Below are 20779 nucleotides of genomic sequence, written 5' to 3'. Positions count from 1 at the left end.
TATGTGGGATGGAATTAAATGCGTTTCATAGAATCAAGGGTTAGTGCTACTGCTAGGTTAAAGTAACTTATCTCTGACCTTTAGGCGGAGGATATTGGTTGAGGAATAGTATAACTTCTCTGCCATCCTTTTGTAAGAGACCGATCCTAGGTATATACCTAACTGCTGATAATTAAAAACGTAATTTTAAAATCTATATTTGAGTAACAAAGTGCATGTTACCATAAGCTTATATTAAAATAAATACTCAGAGATTTATAATAGTGAGGTGTTTTGACGAATTTGATAACGAGCAATAATTTTTTTTAATAAATAATTACATACTGTATTCGTAAGTACAAGTATTTAGCAGTACTATTGAATCGTCTAAATAAAAAATAATAGGTACCTATAATGAACAAAAATAAGACCACCTAGTCAATATTACTAAAAAATATGGCCATGTATGTTGTTTTAAATGATAATTTTACATATATTTTTTTCCGTGATACTCTTAATGGTGATGGCAAAAATTAATGTTTTTCAATATTAATTAGATGTACAATATAGAATTTGACGTAGGTAGTGTTAATTATAATTATCATAATATTCAATGTTAATTTCAATTACCAAATAATAAGTGATCGTGTTGATGAAAATTAGCAAACATCAGTAGAATTATGTGAAATGATACTAATTAAATACTCGATATCGATAATTGAGGCGTGCTTTATTTAATGGCATCACTATCGTTAGAGCCAGCATCTGTGAAGGCGGTAGCGACAGTGGACGTTCGGCTCTCAATAGTAACTAGTCTGTGCATGACGGTCGTAGCGCGCGGTTGGTCGCGCTCCAGCGCGGCAATATGTCGCGCCTCCCCGCGTTGTTTGCGCTTCAAGCGCTAATCGTCTTTGTGATTGCCGAACATAACGGCGTGTGTAAATTGTCATATTGCAAATGTGTTCCTGCCAAACACCCTTTAAGGACCAATATCAACTGCACCGTTCCTGGAAACAAGGTACTCAATTCGATTTCAAACAAAGTATTCATGTGGTACGTAACAAATACTTTTGCCAGGCGTCGAACACTTTCAAAAAAGTTTCTTTTCAGGTCTGTTTTTGAAACTAAAAATGAGAATATAGGATATATTCTTACATATTTTAAATAAAATATTTCAAGTCCGCTAAAAGGGTTTTTCAAATCGATTAATTAATTAAAATAATTTTGTTTACTTACACGACCAAATTCATCTTACTAGGCAGCTTTATTATAGTTTAAAAAATATTTAAAAATCATTCACTATACAATGCCATACCACTACCTAAACACACACACAACTAGTACCGAGTGAGAAGTAAAGCTTTTTTCGTAAATCTGACAAACATTGTTTCAAAAAAACTGACAAATATAATTCAATTCATTCATCATTCTAAGATTAAAGAAAGACAAACTACCTGAAGTCGATCCCTTAATATGTGTGAGCTCAGCGAAGGACCTTATAAACAGGCCATAATTTCCTCTCGTAAAAGCGACAGTTCACGAACCCGACACCGAGACCTGAGCAACAAGTGGAAGCGAACAAACGCACACGCGTACAATGCGTACACTGTGCTGCATCACACATGCACCACGATCATTGTATTATGTTCTATTGCACAGCTGTCCGCTTCTTTACAACTAATTTCAGTTTAAAAGTTACCTATATACCCTTTGCACTCGCGTAGATACTTTTAACAACAATTAGACATGTATAATAAATAAAAATATAAAGAACATTTATGTACCTATATTTCTGTTTTAGTTTGAAACTTAAAGGGCGTGATGACAATGGTAATTAATGATGTCATTATAAACTGTAACGATGATTATAATTAAATACACAAAATCAATTAACTGCGTAAAACGTATTTGTGAGAGTAATGATTCACTCAAAGATGTGATTTGACATGCTCGACAGTGAAAAGAACAATAAAGTTTAATGATAACGTATCACTGCCAGCGCATGCTGCTAGGAATTATAGCATTCACCGACATGGTCAAAACTATTTGCCCCAAATATTGTAGTGCTATTCGTACTCGCACTATGCGTTAGAACAGGACAACATTATTTGTTTAGTCGGACGACTGTGAATAGAGAGTACCTACGGGCTATTTGCAGCGCACACGCACTTGCAAATTTGAGTATTCAAACATTAAAATACTTCTTATATAAATCTATAGAATAAGTATTTAATTTGACTGTAAAATAAGACAAAAAAATTGACAATTTCTTCAATTTAGTAATAAATACATACAATACAACATGTCATTATGTCATTATTATAGGTATATAGTCGTAACTGTAATTTGACATAATTTTACATATAAAAGTACTAATATCACCAGAGCACGATTGCCAAGACCAACCCGTTCATCTTGTTTCAGTCACTGGCAAAGTTTATATATATTTATATACATATGTGTGTCAACGACCGTTTATATCTGACGCACGTCCAGCGAGTTTTTCGGATTGTCTATAACCTAAATCATAAGTTTTGATAAATACTAGCACAATATAAACCACTAAATATCCATTAGAGTCTAAGTTAATATCAAAGATAGTTTGATTCTGTACGATGAAAAAATGTAGTTATGTAATAATTGTATCTATTACACTCAAAAAATTTGATTGATAAAGCTTTACTAATACTTTTCATTTTTATTGATTGTATGTAACGACCTGGACGCCTACTTTATTTCAAAATTTCCTTTTAAAATATAATTACTTGTTAGCCTAATTCATAAGTTATAAATGATGATACGGAATCTAATCATTGTCTATATTTTATTCCGCAATATTTTTATGTATTAAATACTAAGTATTTTAATACATGTATGAAGGTTATTAAAAAATAAAAACTTCAAAGTAAAAAATCTTTTCAAAACTCGGTATAAGACATATACGAATGATTTACCAGTAAATTTTATAATATTTTATGAAAGTGGTATTGTACTAATTACAGCAATTTGGGTGAAGCATTTTACCTCATCTATAAAAACGTAATAAATAACATAATTTAAATCATTGTTAGAAATTATATTTTATTTCAACATAATTGTCTGTAAAGATTCTAAGATATCATATCTACATAACCATGATTTTAATTTCATTGTGTTTTGCGAGTTAGATCACTCTTCCGCTGAGCGACTCTATGACAATATGGTTATATCCAGTATCACCCTAAACACCAAATGTCCACTTTTATATTATCTGCGTCGTTATATATTTTTGTTCATCGCTATGGATTATTCCACACTAAAAATATTTTTTTCGAAAATGCTTTTTCAAATATTACAATTAGCGATTTTGTTATGTATACATATAAACGCATACAGTAAAAAGGTTCAAACTAAGTTCATATTAATCGGTATACATTTACAGATCTGCCGTCTCACTCTTTGTCCCGTTAAATAACATTGGCACTATCGAAGGGGCAGAAGGGAACGACCATTAACGAGTAAAAGCGAGGAGCTTGTTCGATAATTTTATTAAGTTAAAGTTAATTTAACACAACTACGCTCTCTCCGGCTCTCCGTAAGTTACTATTTCCTGAGTCAGAAATAAGTTTGAGAAGTATTTGTAAACGAAGGTGGAAATACTGTTTAGATTCAGGCTCAACGAATGAATATTCGTAGCGGTAAAAAAAAAAACTATTTACGGTCTGTTCTTATGTAATAACTCAAATCAAAGATAGAATCGAACAAAATACAAAACGAGGCCGGCTTCGGACTCGCGCATCGTACTCGTACGCAGGGCGAGCAGCAGACCGCGCCTGCGGGAGCAACGAACAAACCATAAAAAAACCGTAATGAGAGATCACTTCCTGCGCCCGCGACGATATGAGGCTGACTACGTTACCTTAATTTACAAAGTAACAAAGTATTAAAACTATCTATCGCAACTAGTAGGTCAATATATTAAGATAAATACTCGTAAAAGAAATTGAAATAACATATTGTTTTAGTAACTTATGTGTATATTAGGATATATTAGGATAATAACAGTTCATATACAACAGTATCGTTATTATTGCAACCACAAAGTTATAAAAAAAAATGGTAGAGACACTAACATTAAACTGAAAGATATTTTTGTATGTTCGATTATTATAAATTTCATAATTATTCTCTATCAGAGGCTTGATGAGTAAAATTGTTTAATTGTCGATTGTGCGAAACACTAGCTTTAAATGATACAAATGATCCAAACCTCAAAATCTTCATTCATGTAGTTTTCAAAAGCCATTTTGAGTCATCATTTTATAGAGTACTTACATATATAATTTTTTTTTAACATAAAATCACATCCATTCATATTCACATTCACAGCATTATATTATGCTTATACTACATGTGCTTTATTACTTACAGTTAGTAAATATATGATAATAATAATAATACAATTATTATGATTTAATATATTATAAAAATCTTCACTATAATATTATAAGTTTACAAGTTTAGTCATATGCCTGAGTAAGTTATTGCTATAGGAGACTTTATAACATAAACTTTTAATTTATTCGCAAAATCGTTTGAGCGATTTTCATTATACATACTATTTATATGTATAATAAAAATCCTCCAAGGCCTATAAAGGAAACGATTACTATGAGAAGTCGGAGGAAGAAAAATATTATTATACCGTCTCGCGTTTTTGTTAAAATAATCAATATTTTTGTAAATGTATATACAACTTAAGATCATAACAAATACACTTAGATGTATTCCTATGTACACCCGATCTTACTAAAACGCCCCGATGAAAGTCTAAGATACGAACTAGACCTGATTTCTAACCATCTTTTTAATGGATAAAAATTAAATGATATCTTCTTAAGTATGTTAGAGATCAATCGCGAAAACGCTGGCTGGAAAATTGCTGGCCAGGCTATATTATATTCAACAGTGAACGGCCATTCAAACCACACTTTTAGCCGTCAACCCTATGTTATCATATTCGCAATGAAACAGTGCTCATTTTGATGTAAGATTTATTTATTAAACATGTGGGTAAAAGTAACTAGAACAATATCTATACAAATAAATAAAATTGGAGTGTCTGTTTCTAATATTAAAATAACCGCTTTTTACTAAATGCATATGGATGTATCATCACATCAGCCTATCGCAGTCCACTACTGGACATAGGCCTCCACAAGTTCGAGCCAAAAATGGCGTGAACTCATGTGTTTTGCCCATATTCACCACGCTGGGCAGACGGGTGACCGCAGGGCTGGCTTTGTCGCACCGAAGACGCTGTTGCCCGTCTTCGGTCTGTGTATTTCAAAGCCCATAGTTGGATGGTTATCCCGCCATCGGTCGGCTTTTTAAGTTCCAAGGTAGTGTTAGGTTATCCCTTAATCGCTTCTTACGACACCCACGGGAAGAGAGCCGTAACCACACAGCATGTATGGATATATACGCGGTACATATACCAAAACAACCTTTTTTTAAAAATTTTGTCTGTCTGTCTGTTTGTTCCAGCTTATCTCTGAAACAGCTGGACCGATTTTGACGGGACTTTCACTGACAGATAGCTGAGGTAGTAAGGGATAACTTAGGCTACTTTTATTTTTCGCTGGAGGGATCCTGTTGCCTGCAGATCCGGGACCCTCCAATTAAAGCGGCTGAAGGCTCCCGCAGGGGTTTTGGTCGGTGTTGCACCCCCCAAGTGCTGAAGCCGACATACGTTCTAGGAATGCCTACCCAGGCTTCCTGGATATCTCCCGTAAATGGGTTCCCCTGCGATAACAAAAAAAGGCTACTTTTATTTTAGAAATTTATTTATTTTATAACTCTGCAAAGTGAACAATACTTTACTTTTTTTTTGTTAAATTTTGTTGCGGGCACAGCTAGTTTTTAAATAAAAATAAACTTTTCAGGCAACCCTTTCGGGATCTTTTTTTCTTATACACTAAAATAAATTTAAAATAATTTTCATCCATTAAGCAAATGGGTTAAGTTCGTCTTTAGTTGGTTTGTATGATTTTGGTTTACTATACTGAAACTGAACTTACTTGTATTTTCTAAACGATATTTCTTATCAATATTTAGACTATAATTTAAACAGCAATGTATTCATATTTTTGAATTAATAAATGTTGATTTACAAATGTTAGTACTCAAATATTTCTAAATCAATCAAGCAAGTTATTTCATTTAACAAAAGTAATGTAAGAGCTGAATGCTGTAGAATTTTAGAAATTCTGTAGAATTTGTTAATTTTCATTCATTTTCAGTGAAACAATAATTTAACTTTACTTTTCGTATTTACAACGTTCAACGAAACGTCGCAGATACCCAAAGATTAATTATGTAATGTAAATTAAACATCCGATTAGTTATTGTTGATTTGTTCAGTCAGTTCAGCCTATAACAGTGTCAGTAAGTCAGTTCAGCCTATTGCAGTCAACTGCTGGACATAGGCTTCCCCAAGTTTGCGCCCGACATCCCGGTTCTCCGCAATCCTCATCCAGTCTACACCTTCTCTACATCTTGTGTAGATCGTCGGTCCAACGGGCCGGAGGGCGCCCCACACTGCGTTTGCCAACACGCGGTCTCCACTCCAGGACACGTCTGCTCCAATGGCTATCGGTCCTGTGACACAGATGACCAGCCCACTGCCACTTCGACTTGCTAATTATGTGGGCTATGTCGGTCACTTTCGTTCTCTCGCCAATAGTCTCATTTCTAATCCTATCTTTGAGAGAAATTCCAAGCAGTGTTCCATTGCACGTTGAGCGACTTTATACTTGATGACCAGTCCCTTCGTCCGTCGTTGTTTGAAGACTTTTGTCTTATACTTCTTATAGCAGTGAACCCATTTAAATTTAATCAAGATCTTATGAGAACTTTTTGAGTTTTCTCTAATAATGCATACTTACTTGGCTATTTTTTTCCATCGATCTACGTTATATTATTCTTTTTTAATCGAACGCTGGTGCTGGTGAAGAGTAAAAACTTTCGATTAAATATATTTACATATATCTAAAGCTTTTGAAGCCGTATGAAAAAAAGTCACTATTACAGGTGTACATGTGTAATAACGACGCTTATAATTATTTAGTAGCATTGAGACATCGGAGCACTTGTCCTCGACAATTGGTTTACACTCGGTAACCGGCACGGCATTATCTCATAACAAGTGACTCATTTACGATGGTAATGTGACGTCTCTGCGACTCACCGCGGGGCTCGGACCTGCAGGGCTATTCTGTAAATAGCAATTTCGATATCGAGCTTCACCTGAGTGACAGCGCTCACTTCGAAAGCGAACCCACTTCACCTTGGTTTGGAATTCTGTAAACATTCCGTACGCACAAGCGATGTGAAGTGAGTGTCGAATCGAAGAGCGGCAATTTAGAGCTGTGTTTATTTTATCGATATTCTTTTCTTATGACTTTATTTTAGAATATGTGCAATGAAGTCAAGTGTCGAATCAAGTCTCGAATTGTGATGTGTGAAGCGGTAAATCCCCTTACAGAATACCGAATTCATACTATTAAATGTCAACGTTCTCACGCAACAGGGTTCGACTCGTCGCCGCACTCACAAGTGTGGCGCTACGGGACTGTCGACTTTTAATGAATACGAATTTGATATCTCACCGCGGATTCCGCTGTCGAGACTCGAAAATGTTCTTACAGAATAGCACTACTGCTCTGCAACTGTAGTTTGTATGACGATAATATAAAGAAATCTGAAAGTCTCCGTACAGATACTTTAATAATTTAGCATTGATGATTTTAAATAAAAAGAAAAGAAACGTACATATTCACTTTACTTTCACCTTGCCGATGTGTAATTTCGTTGCTGGTATGTACTTTTTTATATATCATAACATTATTACATAAAATAATGTAATCACAATAGAGACTTAAATATCAAACAGCTTTCTATAAGTATATAACAGATTTGATAAAACTTCGAGTATATACACTTAAGAAAATAAGTAGTTTCTAAAATACGGATTAGTTGAAACGTTTTTACTGAGTCATATATCTGAGACATAAGTATTCCTTAAAAAGATCATTATTTTTGACTCAACTATTTTTAACGAATAATACAATCGACTTTTAAACAGATCGCACCCACTCATTGTCCCAATGAATTATGTCTTGTACCATGCAAAATCTCCGGGCATTGTGATCGCCGAACCTCCCGCGAACTACTTCAAGCGCGACACTTGAGGTACATAAAGTAGATCAAGGTTTCCTATGGCTAGTACGATAACTAACTCCTGATTTATAAACTAGTTGTTAATATATGTTTATGCGCGAATATATTATTTTCGTAGAATAGCCGCCCTGTACGTTTATAGAACTCGTTTAAGAGTAGGCCTTGTCGACTTGTTCATTAATTCATGTACAAACCACAAACCGTTTTATTATAAGCTAGTCCTTGTACAAACATTAAAGTAAATATATATAAAGTAATTATTTTAAGGAATTAACAGCTAAACATTATGTAAAATTTACGTTGGAAGATATTTTCTTGTATAAATATATATAAATATTTTTGTTTATTTATATAACTAAGTCGGTAAACAAGCGTACGGCTCGTCTAATGATAAGCGATTACCGTAGCTTATTGACGTCTGCAACACCAGAAGCATTGCAAGCGCGTTTCTGACCCCAGACCTTACACCCAAATCGCCCCAGGAGCTCTAGTCACCTTACTCACCAACAGGAACACAACACTGCTTGAAAGCAGTTTTATTTAGTGATCTTCTATAAGGTCGAGGTACTATCCCGCTCGGGCTGCTCCATTTTTTGAGCAGGAAAATTCCTTCTGTGCCCTAACTCAGTTAAAGTATTAAAGACACGTTAAGTTTTCAAAATATAGAAAATTATATATCACATGTTATTTTAATACATTACATAAAGAAAGTTAAAAATTAAAACTTAAGTGTCCAGTAAATGAAAACGACGGCAGTTTGTAGCGATTATTATCAGTGCAGGTCCTTAAAAGGTGAACGCCGCACGAAATGCCACCGCAACTTGCAAAACATAACTGCTCAGACTTGATTGTGAGTCACTAATTGTATACGCGACATAATTATTACTTATACATGTAAGTAACTTCTATGCAAATAATACAAGATGTGAAGAATTTGAAGATAAAAAAAAAACCGATTAAATAAACAATAATTCTAGAGTTAGTTGTAAATACCTAATAATAGACGGGTGAATGATTTGTCTGTGCAAGAGTTTATTTTTATTTGGGATCGCGTATGAGAGCGGACGTGTCATCTAAACGCCTTCCTTTTATAGTATCATCGAAATACTTCACATTTCTTTAAATTTGATTAATTTTAACCGCTTATATTGGGTTTATATATTTAGTATATATACAGTCAATTTTCTTGTATATTAAATTTAGGTAGACTAAATAACCTGAACTTAAAATCGTATATTTAGTGTACATGGATTATATACAAGTATCGTTATGGTTAATTCAATTCTAATACATACCATTTTTGCCTATCAAGTACCATAGCGGTGTTAGTATGACATAAATGAGTCAGGGTGACGGTGTTATCTGCTCCAACGCTCATGAATTTGAACGTCTCGATAACATATCGAACCTATACAAGAAGCAAATATTTGTCGACAGTAACAAAATAAACTGATAACTAAATCGAGCATTGTTTCACTATTGTTGTGACTGTAGCTAAATTGATGAATAAACTTAAGGAAATTCGATAATTGGCCGTTGAATAAACAATAGAATAAATGAAAGCTACTTTAACACTACTTTTACTTCTTGTGACTATCAGCAACCACCGCATTTAGTAATGTACTGTATGAAAAATAAATACTTGTAAGTACTTATATACAGTTACGAATAAAAAATACTGTAAAATACAATAACAGTAAATCAAAATAAAATAGAAATATTGTGTTAAAGTAAGTAAAATGACGATATTAAAGTAACATCTCAAATCTACGGGAGCAAAAAAGCATCTGTTTAGACCCTTTATAATATCCTGACATAAATAATGCACATCGACCTTTGGATAGAGACAATCGGCTAACTTCGTAATGTTATGCAGGCCTACCTTGCTAGAGTAGTTCGAATATTAGGAAGTAGTAAAATTTAAATAATAGTGTTTTCTCGCAAACAAAAAAAACCGACTTCGATTACACCGAAAAGTAATACAACGTTGGTAGCAGGAAAAATATAAAATATACAATCTGCAAAAATATATATATACATTTGATAAAAAAAAATATTTTCAAGTCTGCCTTTCCTCCAAACGCATATAAACCCTTTTATGTGAACACACATTTATATAGTTTTTAAATTAAAAATGAGTATTTTTACTCGAAGTATTGCACGTGATTAAAACAAAATCTAATCACAAAGTTGCTTAGATCGAAACACGACACCGTGTAATTGAAGCTATGGATAAGATATAGATAAGTAAAATTTATAATTGACCTCAATTAAATTATCATATATATTAAATACGCTTCAGCCTGTAATAGCCTACTGGGCCTAATACTGGGCATAGGCCTCTTTCCCCGTGTAGGAGAAAGATCAGAGCTTAATGCACCACGCTGCTTCAATGCGGGTTGGCCATTGATCTATAAAAAACCCGGGTTGGCGAATATATTCCCTACTATGAGTAACGATCGCTATCAGGTGTACATGATAACAATCGGGACCGACGGCTTAACGTACTCTCCGAGGCAGAGTGGGGAGACCCACAAGGACTGCATAAACACCCAGACCACGGCAAACACCTGTATGGCCAATACAAATGTTTGTCATGTGCGGGGATCGAAACCGCAACCGCCAGCGCAATAGGTACAATCCATGGCTGTGACCGTTGCGCCAACGCGGCATCATTATGTATAGTAATATATCATATATATTAATACGCTAAGTTAAAAAAAAAAACCTCACAATCACTCCATATAAATTATATATCATTTATAGATAATTGCTTGCTCTACCGACACCCACAACCAAAAAATTTATTATTGCTTTTGATTTTGTTAATTAATTAATTATTAAAATTATATATACGAGTATATAACGGCTTTAACTTTGAAACAACATCAACATGATTGACGGTCGGTAATTGTTTTACTTATGTAGTGCGATTTATTCGCACGGGTATCGCTAGTAAATATTATAATAACGTTTGAGTTGGTATTAAAATCAGTTTATTAATTATCTATTGTAAAATAAACAAAACAAAATGTTTTCAGAAACTGGACATTCTTGAGGGCGACCTGCCGGAAAATACAGACGATCTGACTGTGACAGGAGCAGAAGCTCTAATGATAGATGCCAATGCTCTCTCTCGGCTAAACGATGCACGCCACCTACACTTCTCACACAACAAGTTGGTGCTCATGAGAAACGCCGCTGCCGTCAACCTTAACATCATCAGTCTATATCTAGAAATCGACCACTGCGATGTTCTAAATATTGAGACGAAGACTTTTAGCAACATAAAAGGTAACTAATCATTATTGTATATTTTTTTACAATCAGTGGTAGCTACAAAATTGATTGCTTTTGTTGAAAACGAAAAAAAACATTACACATTATATAAAACCACATATATATGCAATATCAATTTTGTGACTACGACTGGACAGTAAAATTGTGCTACAGAACCTGTTAAAACATTTGCCGTGCGAAATATTGCTATTAGATGTATTTTTATGTTACTGATTGATAACTGAACATTATTTTAAACTTTGATGCAAACGCGATATTTCATGTAATTTTATATTTCTTACATAGCTTTAAACTGCTTTGCGAAGCGTAAGCAACAAACTAGTTTTAGTTCTAAGAATCCACAACTATTTATTATGTAGAGTGGTTATAAACATAGCTTTATCTATAAGCATCTCCGAAAGGTCGTTTACTATTTCATCGACTTCCCTAGCGTCAAGAAGCTGTGCGTGACATGCCTATACAACGAATAAATAATTGTTTCCTCTGATTTTATTACATTTAACTTGCTTGCAATGTGTGATATATAAAGGTAAAACATATTGTTATTGAGAATAACGTAGAAAAGTATGCGTGTTAAAGATTACCTGTTCGGATAAACAAGTAAAAGCCACGTGGCCGCTTTAACATAACAATCAACTTGTGTCGTAACATTTTTTGTTGTATTCTGATAATTTTAGGAATTACATTTTCCGCTTGTACATACAACAATAATTTTAGCGTAATTTACATAGTTGTTTTAAATATAGATTCCATCTGTCAAAAATCTGAAAAAAATACTATGATAAAAATACAAGAATTAGGACAATGATTTAAATACTTTTATTTAAGTCAGAATAATAAAATATGATATAATATAATACATGAATATATACAGCCATATAAGCGCGGCTATAATTTAAAACGAACATCAGAACTACCTTGCTAAATATATTATAGCGTATATTAAAATAAAAAAAAGAAAGAGATGAAAAGAATTATCAAAATTGGTTTATTCAGTAAAAAGTTCTGAGAAAACATACATTAAAAAATAAAATCGAATAGAGAACCTACTCCTTTTTTGGAAATCGGTTAAAACGAATGAGGATATTTTAATGTGGAACATGATCTGATGAACGTACCTACATGACCCGCCATTTAAACGACCGCAATTGAACACCTTACATACACATATACTATGGCTAGATGAAAACATCGTCATATACACAAGAGAGATTTGCTGCATCAACTGGACAGACCAGTCTGGGCAGTTTTATAACTAGCACATGATACATCACGTCTGTGTGTATGGCCTACTTTAGCAAAGTAATGTTAAAAATATATTTTTATCTGTTTTATCATTAAGCTAAAATATACCCATGACGACCAGAACAATTTTCCACAATATTTATTTCATAACTCTTATAAATAGATTGATAACATCCAATCCCATTCCAGGGGCTAATATCTACACACAAAAACAACAAAGTCAAAACAGCAGATAAAATCACAAACCATAGGATAAGTAAGCTTTTATCGTAACTACTTCACGACCTTTAACCTCAAGGTAAATTTTAATTCAATGCGCTGTTCACCCAGCGATTTAAACTTTATTGCAATTAGTAAACTCTATGAAGCACATTATTTTGGATAATATAGAGACTAAAACAGGTGTTATAAGTCGAAGGACACCAAGGAGGAAAGGGAACACGTATGGATATATATATATATATATATATATATATATATATATATGTATATGTATATATATGTATATATATATATATATATGTATATGTATATATATGTATATATGTATATGTATATATATGTATATATGTATATATATATATATAATGTTTGTCTGTATGTCCCTTATAAAGTGTAAACTATACATTTGACCATGCCTTGATCTTCAGCAAAATTTTGTGCATGAGCCAAAAAGGGTTCGGCATTGGTACAACCAAAAAAATAATAATAAAAAACGTAGCAACGCGCGCAGGATTACTACCAAATATTTTTCATTTATTTGAAAAACGTTATCGTTTGAATCATTTTTAAACCACGTCATTATTCTCAGTAATCCGTGTTAGAGCCAAAACCAAAACAGAATTCGATGCAAAGACAAAATAGGCCGAACAAAAACAACATTTATTTTTATTTTTTCATCATGGTCATAGGTAGACAAAGTATACCTAATGAAAGTACAAATAGGCAAATTATGCTACAATAACGTTACTTAATGTTTCATATATGTCTTTTTAACTTTTACGGCGCTGCAACACATGAAAATGGTAACATATGGAACGAAGCTGTGCAATGAATGACGCACGACCCAAAACATTTAAACATATTTACAAAACGACACAAACGCTGAAATAGACTTTCACTTTCTTTAAAATTAACAAAATTCCTCTGTAGGTATTTTAGATTCATATAAAACGAACTTAAGTCCTGTAGTTGATATGTTAAATAATTTTTGCATTTAAATATATATTTCAAAATAAGTATATGAATAAGATGTATTACTTGTGTAGGTGTATAATATATAATAAATAAAATTTTCTTTTACAAATTTATCATTCTGAACGCTTCGAACAAAAATAATTTGTTTTCAAAATTATGTACTATATATACCTCATTGCATAGTATAAATCAAAGTCACTTCCGGCTGTCTGTATACTTAGATCTTTAAAACTACGCAACAGATTTTGATGCGGTTTTCTTAAGTAAATAGAGTGATTCCAGAGGAAGGTTTACATGTGTATCATACATAATATAGTAGAGGAACACTGATAGTTTTTGCAATCGTGCGAAGCCGGAGCGGGTCGCTAGTGAATGATATTATAGGTATCAAGACAAAGTTCTATTTAAAATTAGTTCTTAAGTTGTGAATCTTAAATATGTATAATACTTAATAAACTATTTAAATTATTGATTTAAAAAAAATTGAAATACAGAATGTTTTATTAAAAAGTCCATTATTGAGTTATGCATGTGCATCAACTTACAACAGCCGAGGGACATATGACGAGAGGTCGAATTAAAAGTTACTCTTGTTTCGTTCAACGCTCAAAGGAGTTTCAGAACAATATCGCATGTCTTAAATGAATTACTGTGACGACATATAAATTCATTTTACATACAAGTAATATCTTACAACATAAAAATTAAGGGTTTGTTAATTGTATAGAATAAATTTCCATTACCAAAATGACGAATATAATATTCAATAAGACATTGTTTAACTTTCTTGCAAAGATTGAAAACCTTGAATAAAGTCTCAAGCACTGGTACAAAACGTATGCGGTCTCTGATATTTGTGTAGGTACTTACAGCAAGGAATCGGTGCGTTCGGTGACTAAGTCTAACTATTTCTGCGTCTGCGCCATTTGTGAAGTGCGTATTGGTGCGTATACGTATGTCGGCTTTTGTCTCCAGTTATTTTACATTTGTTTAGGTTCAATCACACTGTATATAAAATAATGATTTCACACAAGTTCCTAGTACTTTTTTGTAATGTTCCACTGAAAAGATATTAAAAAGTTAGAAGTTTTTAGATGGCACTTTTATAAAAAAGTCACTAAATAATTTAGACACATACATAACTTTAACTATCTTGTAATACAATATTTTAGAAATTTGTGAAATTCCTAATGATAAAAGGTACGTACAATATATATATATATATTGTTTTGGTCCCCTGCGTACGCTGACGTAAGATATTTAGATCGAAATATTGGAGAAGTGAAAGGACCGATGAAAAGACGAATATTTCAGGGGTGCAACTATTAAGATGGATGTGTGGAGTGACAAGAAAGGATAAAGTATGAAATTAGTATATAACAGCAATTCTAAAAATAGCACTAGTAATAAAAAACGAGTAATAGGTTATCATGGTATTGCATTGTTTTGATAAGATAATAATATGATGTGGCTATAACAAATTAGTATAAAATTTCAGTGTAATTTGTTTTCAAAAAAATCTGGATACCTAGACAAAGTAAAGGATGGTATGAATATGTATAGAGTAACATGAATAAAGGTTGATAGTAGAAATTGCGAAAGTAAAACACATTTCGGCCGACCTCATATGAGTGGAAAGTGCTAACAATAATTTCCTGGTTATTATTATATTTGTTTACATGCATATCATTTGAAACTTATGTATTTTTTTAATTACATAGAATACAAAGAGTGATTGATATGACTAAGGAACTGTTACTTAATTTGTTGAACATCTACTTGTAGTGTTAAATGATGTTAGATGATGTTAGATGGATAGTTCTGACGTCAGTTTAGAGAGGTGTTTACGACAAAAATAGATATGATTATGATTGCACTGTCTATAAATTAATAAACATTTGTTATACAAACTAGAGAGTGTTAACATCGTTCTTAAATTGAACACAGGAGAATTCAGAACGAATCGCCAGATATTGATATATTGTACCCACGATTCAGTCTTAGCACTTTGTATATAGAACTTTAAACACAAAGTTCGCATGTGCTATAAATCAATTACTATAATATTGTGCTAAACATTTCCACCGAGATAAAGAAAAATATAAGGTTATTTCATTGAACTCCTATAAACATACAACAGTCATTGTACATATCAACACATTGATTCATTTGTACATAAAATTATTTTTAAGAACTTTAAGAGTATATTAAAGTCTACAAACTTTATTCAGTCTTTCCTCTTACTGTTTGACTGTACAACGTTTTACAGTTTTTTTTTTCAGACGCTACAGTCCGTTATGTTTTATTGTACCTATATTGTATCAATAATATAATTGAAACGAAGTTCCTTTAGTTTAAAATAAATAGTACAAATCTAACAATATACCTTAGTCTCTCTACCAGTGTTTGAAATATATTCTGGCCCTTAGCATTACCACTAATAAAATTAAACTCAATTAACCAATTAAAATTTGACTTGTAAATGCTATAAAATATTCTTAAAGCGTGAAGACAAAAACAAAATAATATATGTATTATTGTAATATGGAAGGTACCGTAGTATACCGTATATGAGTCATGAAATTATAAAAATACTTTTATTATTTTTCGATATTTACAAGAACAAAAAAAAAACAATGTCTAAATAGGCTAATGTAGATGATGATAATAATAATAATAATAAAGACGTTTATTCACTATTAATGTTAAAAGGTAAGCAACAATTTTTTTAAACTATACACTATGTCAAAGAAACTTAACGTAGCTGTAGATAGAGATTTAATACTTGCTATCTAAAAATATAACGTTTCCCCGACTCGGTATTCGTGTTTTACAGGATAATGACTCATGGCACACGGTTCATAATGTACAAGCGTGAATACGTATCGTGGACAATAGACGCGTATTCAATATATTATGTTAGAAAAGCAAAACGCGTTGTTTAAATGATTCTTAATAAGTATAGATACTAAAGAAGTAAGTAAGTCGAAAGTATTAGAAAATTAAACATATATATATATATATATATATATGTGTGTGTGTGTGTGTGTGTGCGTGTGCGTGTGTGTGTGTCTTAGGTGGTCGTAGGTTGGCGGATACATCGTTCCATAGCTTAATTGGCTAGAGCACCGACACGGTCAGTCGGAGATGCAAGTACGATCCTCGCTGGAACGGTCGATTTTTGATATGATATTAAAAATGTTTAGAATTTCCTAACGTGTGGGTAACACAAAAATAAAAAATTGGCATAACTTTTTTATTTATGAACTTATTGGTATGAAACAAATACTAAATGTTAAGTTACGGTTACCACAATATATTATTGAAAACAACATCTGAATTGGTTAAGTCATTTCTGAAATTAGCGTGCAAAAACGCACAGACAAACAGACAAAAATTCTAACATTCATTGTTTTGGGTGTTACATTGGGTGGTATGTTACATATATGTATAACTATGATTATATAACAATTGTTAATTGTTGCCCACTGAATATATGCGTGTTCTTCACTTTTTTGAATAATGAGGTAGGTAACGGAAGAATACCACACTCGAACACATATTTATTTATATTTCTGAAAAAGAACATAAAACATTTTTCTGGCTTCAAAACTTTTGAACTTGCATACAACTTTTATTTTATATCCTTATGGAGCTTAAATCTTTACTCAGGAGTTGCTTATGTTATAATACAATATGTACTTAATATAAGCTAATTAATACCTTATAAAAATTATTATTAATTGTAACCAAATTAATTTATGCATCTTCTTTTAATAATTAACGCTCCGCGATTACGTACCAATCAGTTTGTCAGGACATGATTATTTATAAGTATATAATAGATATATAAAATGTAAAAATTATCTTGAATATTTTCAGGGCCACTTTCAGTGACAATACGAGACTGCGACTACGTATCTTTCGAAGGAGAAGCTTTCTCATGGCTTCTATCTATTAATATCGAAAATATTCGCCACCTGGAACTTGGTTCTAGTACATTTATGCTAGATCCAACTGCAGCTAACGTCGGAGAACACGGACCAGGGATGTCGGTCAGTAATTTTAATTTATTAATAATTTTCTCGACACTCGCAGCGAATGCATAAAATACGCAATGCGAAATATTTTTATACACTAAGTAAAATACCAGTAAGAGTACTAAATAGCAATTCCCGTTTCAGATTCAAATGAAAAATATTACGTTCACTGAGTTCCCGGAACTTACTTTCGGCTCGTCGGCCGCACTGATCTCACTGGATTCAGTAGATGTACGCACCGTCCACGCTGGGGCCTTTCCTGCTAATACGTATAATGTAGTAATGGCGATCAATTGCACCTTTCATCTAATCGAAGGAGAATCATTTGCTACTAAATCTCTTATCAACAATTTGTACTTTCACGGTTGCAAGATTAATGTACTCGCTTCGAAATCACTTCAATCAGCAGTGGCCAATTTAAATATTTCAAGATCCAGGTGAATATTATTATAACCACTGGTCAAGTGTATCTATATATATATTACTAAGTTATGTAAAATATAATCATGTTTTATTATCTTTCAGATTTGAAACTGTAGAGACTGGTGCTATAAATGCCACTGTAGTTGCGGTTGTCATAGTAGATAGTGTTTTTCACACATTTAATGAAAATGGATTTGAACTATCTTCATGGAACAAACTACAAATAGAAAGAAACTCATTTGACGAGTTAGCATCAAATGCTATTGTTGCTCCTGGGGGATCAATACACGAATTAATATTTGTAGAAAATGAAATTGAAGCAATGAATCCCGGAAGTCTTGGCTTTATAGGGCAAGCCTACTCAAAATACACGCCGAATATAGTTTATAAAAATAACTACTTTGGCCAGCCCTGTTATTGCAATATAAGCTCCTGGCTTGCAGCAGGTTTGGGTGCTGTTTCCAGTGACCCATTCGAAAGTGAAAGTTATTGTACTGTTAATGAATTTTTTGCTCGATGCTTTAACGTACCCGAGCAAAATATGATTTTGAAGAAATTTGCTGACAACGTATGTAATGACAAACCAAATATCCAATGTGAAACCTATAAAAGTCATGAATTAGGAGTTCCTGAAATAAAGAACCCTAGATTTCCTCACAAAAAGGAAAATCAAGGAGGAGTAAGCGATAGAAATAAAAAAGTTATTGGTATAGTTATTGTCACAGCTTTAGGTTGTGTTATTATAGTTATGTTTGTAAGTTTTATTAGATGGATGAGACGTCGCGGGTATTGTGTGGATTTCAAAAATTTTATAATTTCTTCCAATTCATCTTGCGGTGCTCTTTGTGATCGTCTGTGCGTATGTGGCTCAAATAACGGAATGGACAATGCCAGATCTATTTCACAATTATCAGTGAATGAATATTCTGAACGACATCGCCTAAATGAACCACGTGTCCAAGATACTATTCAAGAAACTAGAATTCCAAGCACCTTTGCTGAAGAAGTTTTAGAGACCGAAAACAAAATGACGCAAACGTTACCCGAAGAACTCACTAAAGAACTATTAGAAAACTTAAAAGAAAAACTCGAAGATCCTGAAAATTACGTGGAAGCTCGCGAAATGATTGAACATCTTTATGAACTTATAAAAGTTGAAGAAAGTTGTAATAACAATACACCGACTCTACTCAATGTTGAAGAAAATATATACGATTTACCTTTTCAAAATACCACCCCAAGAATTGGTAAAAATAAAAAACAAATGATAAGCATAGGAACCCGCACACCTTCACTAGATAAATTAACGCCTTTGTCACCGTACAACAGGCAAACCGCATTAGCACATGAATATTTTGAACCCAAAGACTTCGCTGTTCATTTATATGCTGAAATAGCAAATAGTGATAAAGAAAAAAAGGGTTTTTTGGGCGCTATTCCTGATGTATTGGCTGAACAAGCTGTTCCACGAGGTCCGTATCTTCGGGCAGTACGCGAAAAAATGAATTCTAACACCAACATCAGCCTAGCTAAATCTCCAAACAGCACTGTTGGAAGTCCTCAACTTATATCTACAATAAAATCTAACAAGTCAACAGCTTCGAATACTTCCAATAAAATGATGAACAGGCCTTTACCAGAAAAACCCATCGGAACAGTGGATCCTGGAGAAGGGACATCGTTTAGACATATCTCCTAAGTGAACAAGTGTCAATATATTCAATAGACCGCAGTGAAAAAGATAATAATCGCAAAGATCTCGTGGTTAATTGTGTGAAGTATATTAGCTCTACAGAAAAACGTATGAGCGCGCTGTTTGCTTAATGTTTCTTTGCTGTGATATTTAGTTTGTTTACTTTTAAAATAATTATTTCAAACGAGTATTTGTGTCACGCCAGACACTGTTGTAAGTTTTTTGTAAATATTTTAATTAAAATGTTTAATTTTAAGTAAGTCGTCCAAACTAGTTTTATCTATAGCTTTTCCTTTACGTCTTCTTCTAAATAAATGCTTTTCTACAAAATTATATTTAAAAAGTCTATTTTAAGCGAAAATGTCAAAATATTATCTCCAAGACATTCGGTAAACTTCGATGTTCAATAATTGTACAAAATAAAACCATTTAACCAAAACCAAAATTTAGTTACCTACATAAATATATACATTTACGTTTTACAATAATTTGCTCCATATCTAAGCAATTATTTTTCTTACCACACTATCGTCCCAAAGGTTAGTGAGTGATTTTAGAGTATCTTTTTACAAAGACACTATCTTAAAAATACTTCTTATATTTTTACATAACTTAGAAATTTATAAAGAGACATTATTTTCACAGTATCGCCGTAACGACTATCATATTTGTGAAATTTGAC

At 32.7% G+C, this 20779-nt stretch overlaps 2 protein-coding genes across 2 annotated transcripts in view; one reads left to right on the top strand and one right to left on the bottom strand.

Moving 5' to 3' along the window:
• LOC123668531 (E3 ubiquitin-protein ligase MYCBP2) overlaps positions 1–20779 on the bottom strand; it is a 95426-nt gene that overhangs the window by 30337 nt on the left and 44310 nt on the right. The gene's annotated exons all lie outside the window — the stretch shown is intronic.
• On the top strand, positions 798–20536 carry LOC123668972. Its single transcript, XM_045602658.1, has 5 exons — positions 798–997; positions 11241–11493; positions 17824–17996; positions 18126–18418; positions 18507–20536. The coding sequence occupies exons 1-5, from the start codon at positions 845–847 to the stop codon at positions 20101–20103; spliced, it is 2469 nt and encodes an 822-aa protein (XP_045458614.1). The 5' UTR covers positions 798–844; the 3' UTR covers positions 20104–20536.

This window comes from Melitaea cinxia, chromosome Z (genome assembly GCF_905220565.1).
Source record: "Melitaea cinxia chromosome Z, ilMelCinx1.1, whole genome shotgun sequence".
Lineage (NCBI taxonomy): Eukaryota > Metazoa > Arthropoda > Insecta > Lepidoptera > Nymphalidae > Melitaea > Melitaea cinxia.
This window is presented reverse-complemented; position numbering and strand designations above follow the sequence as displayed.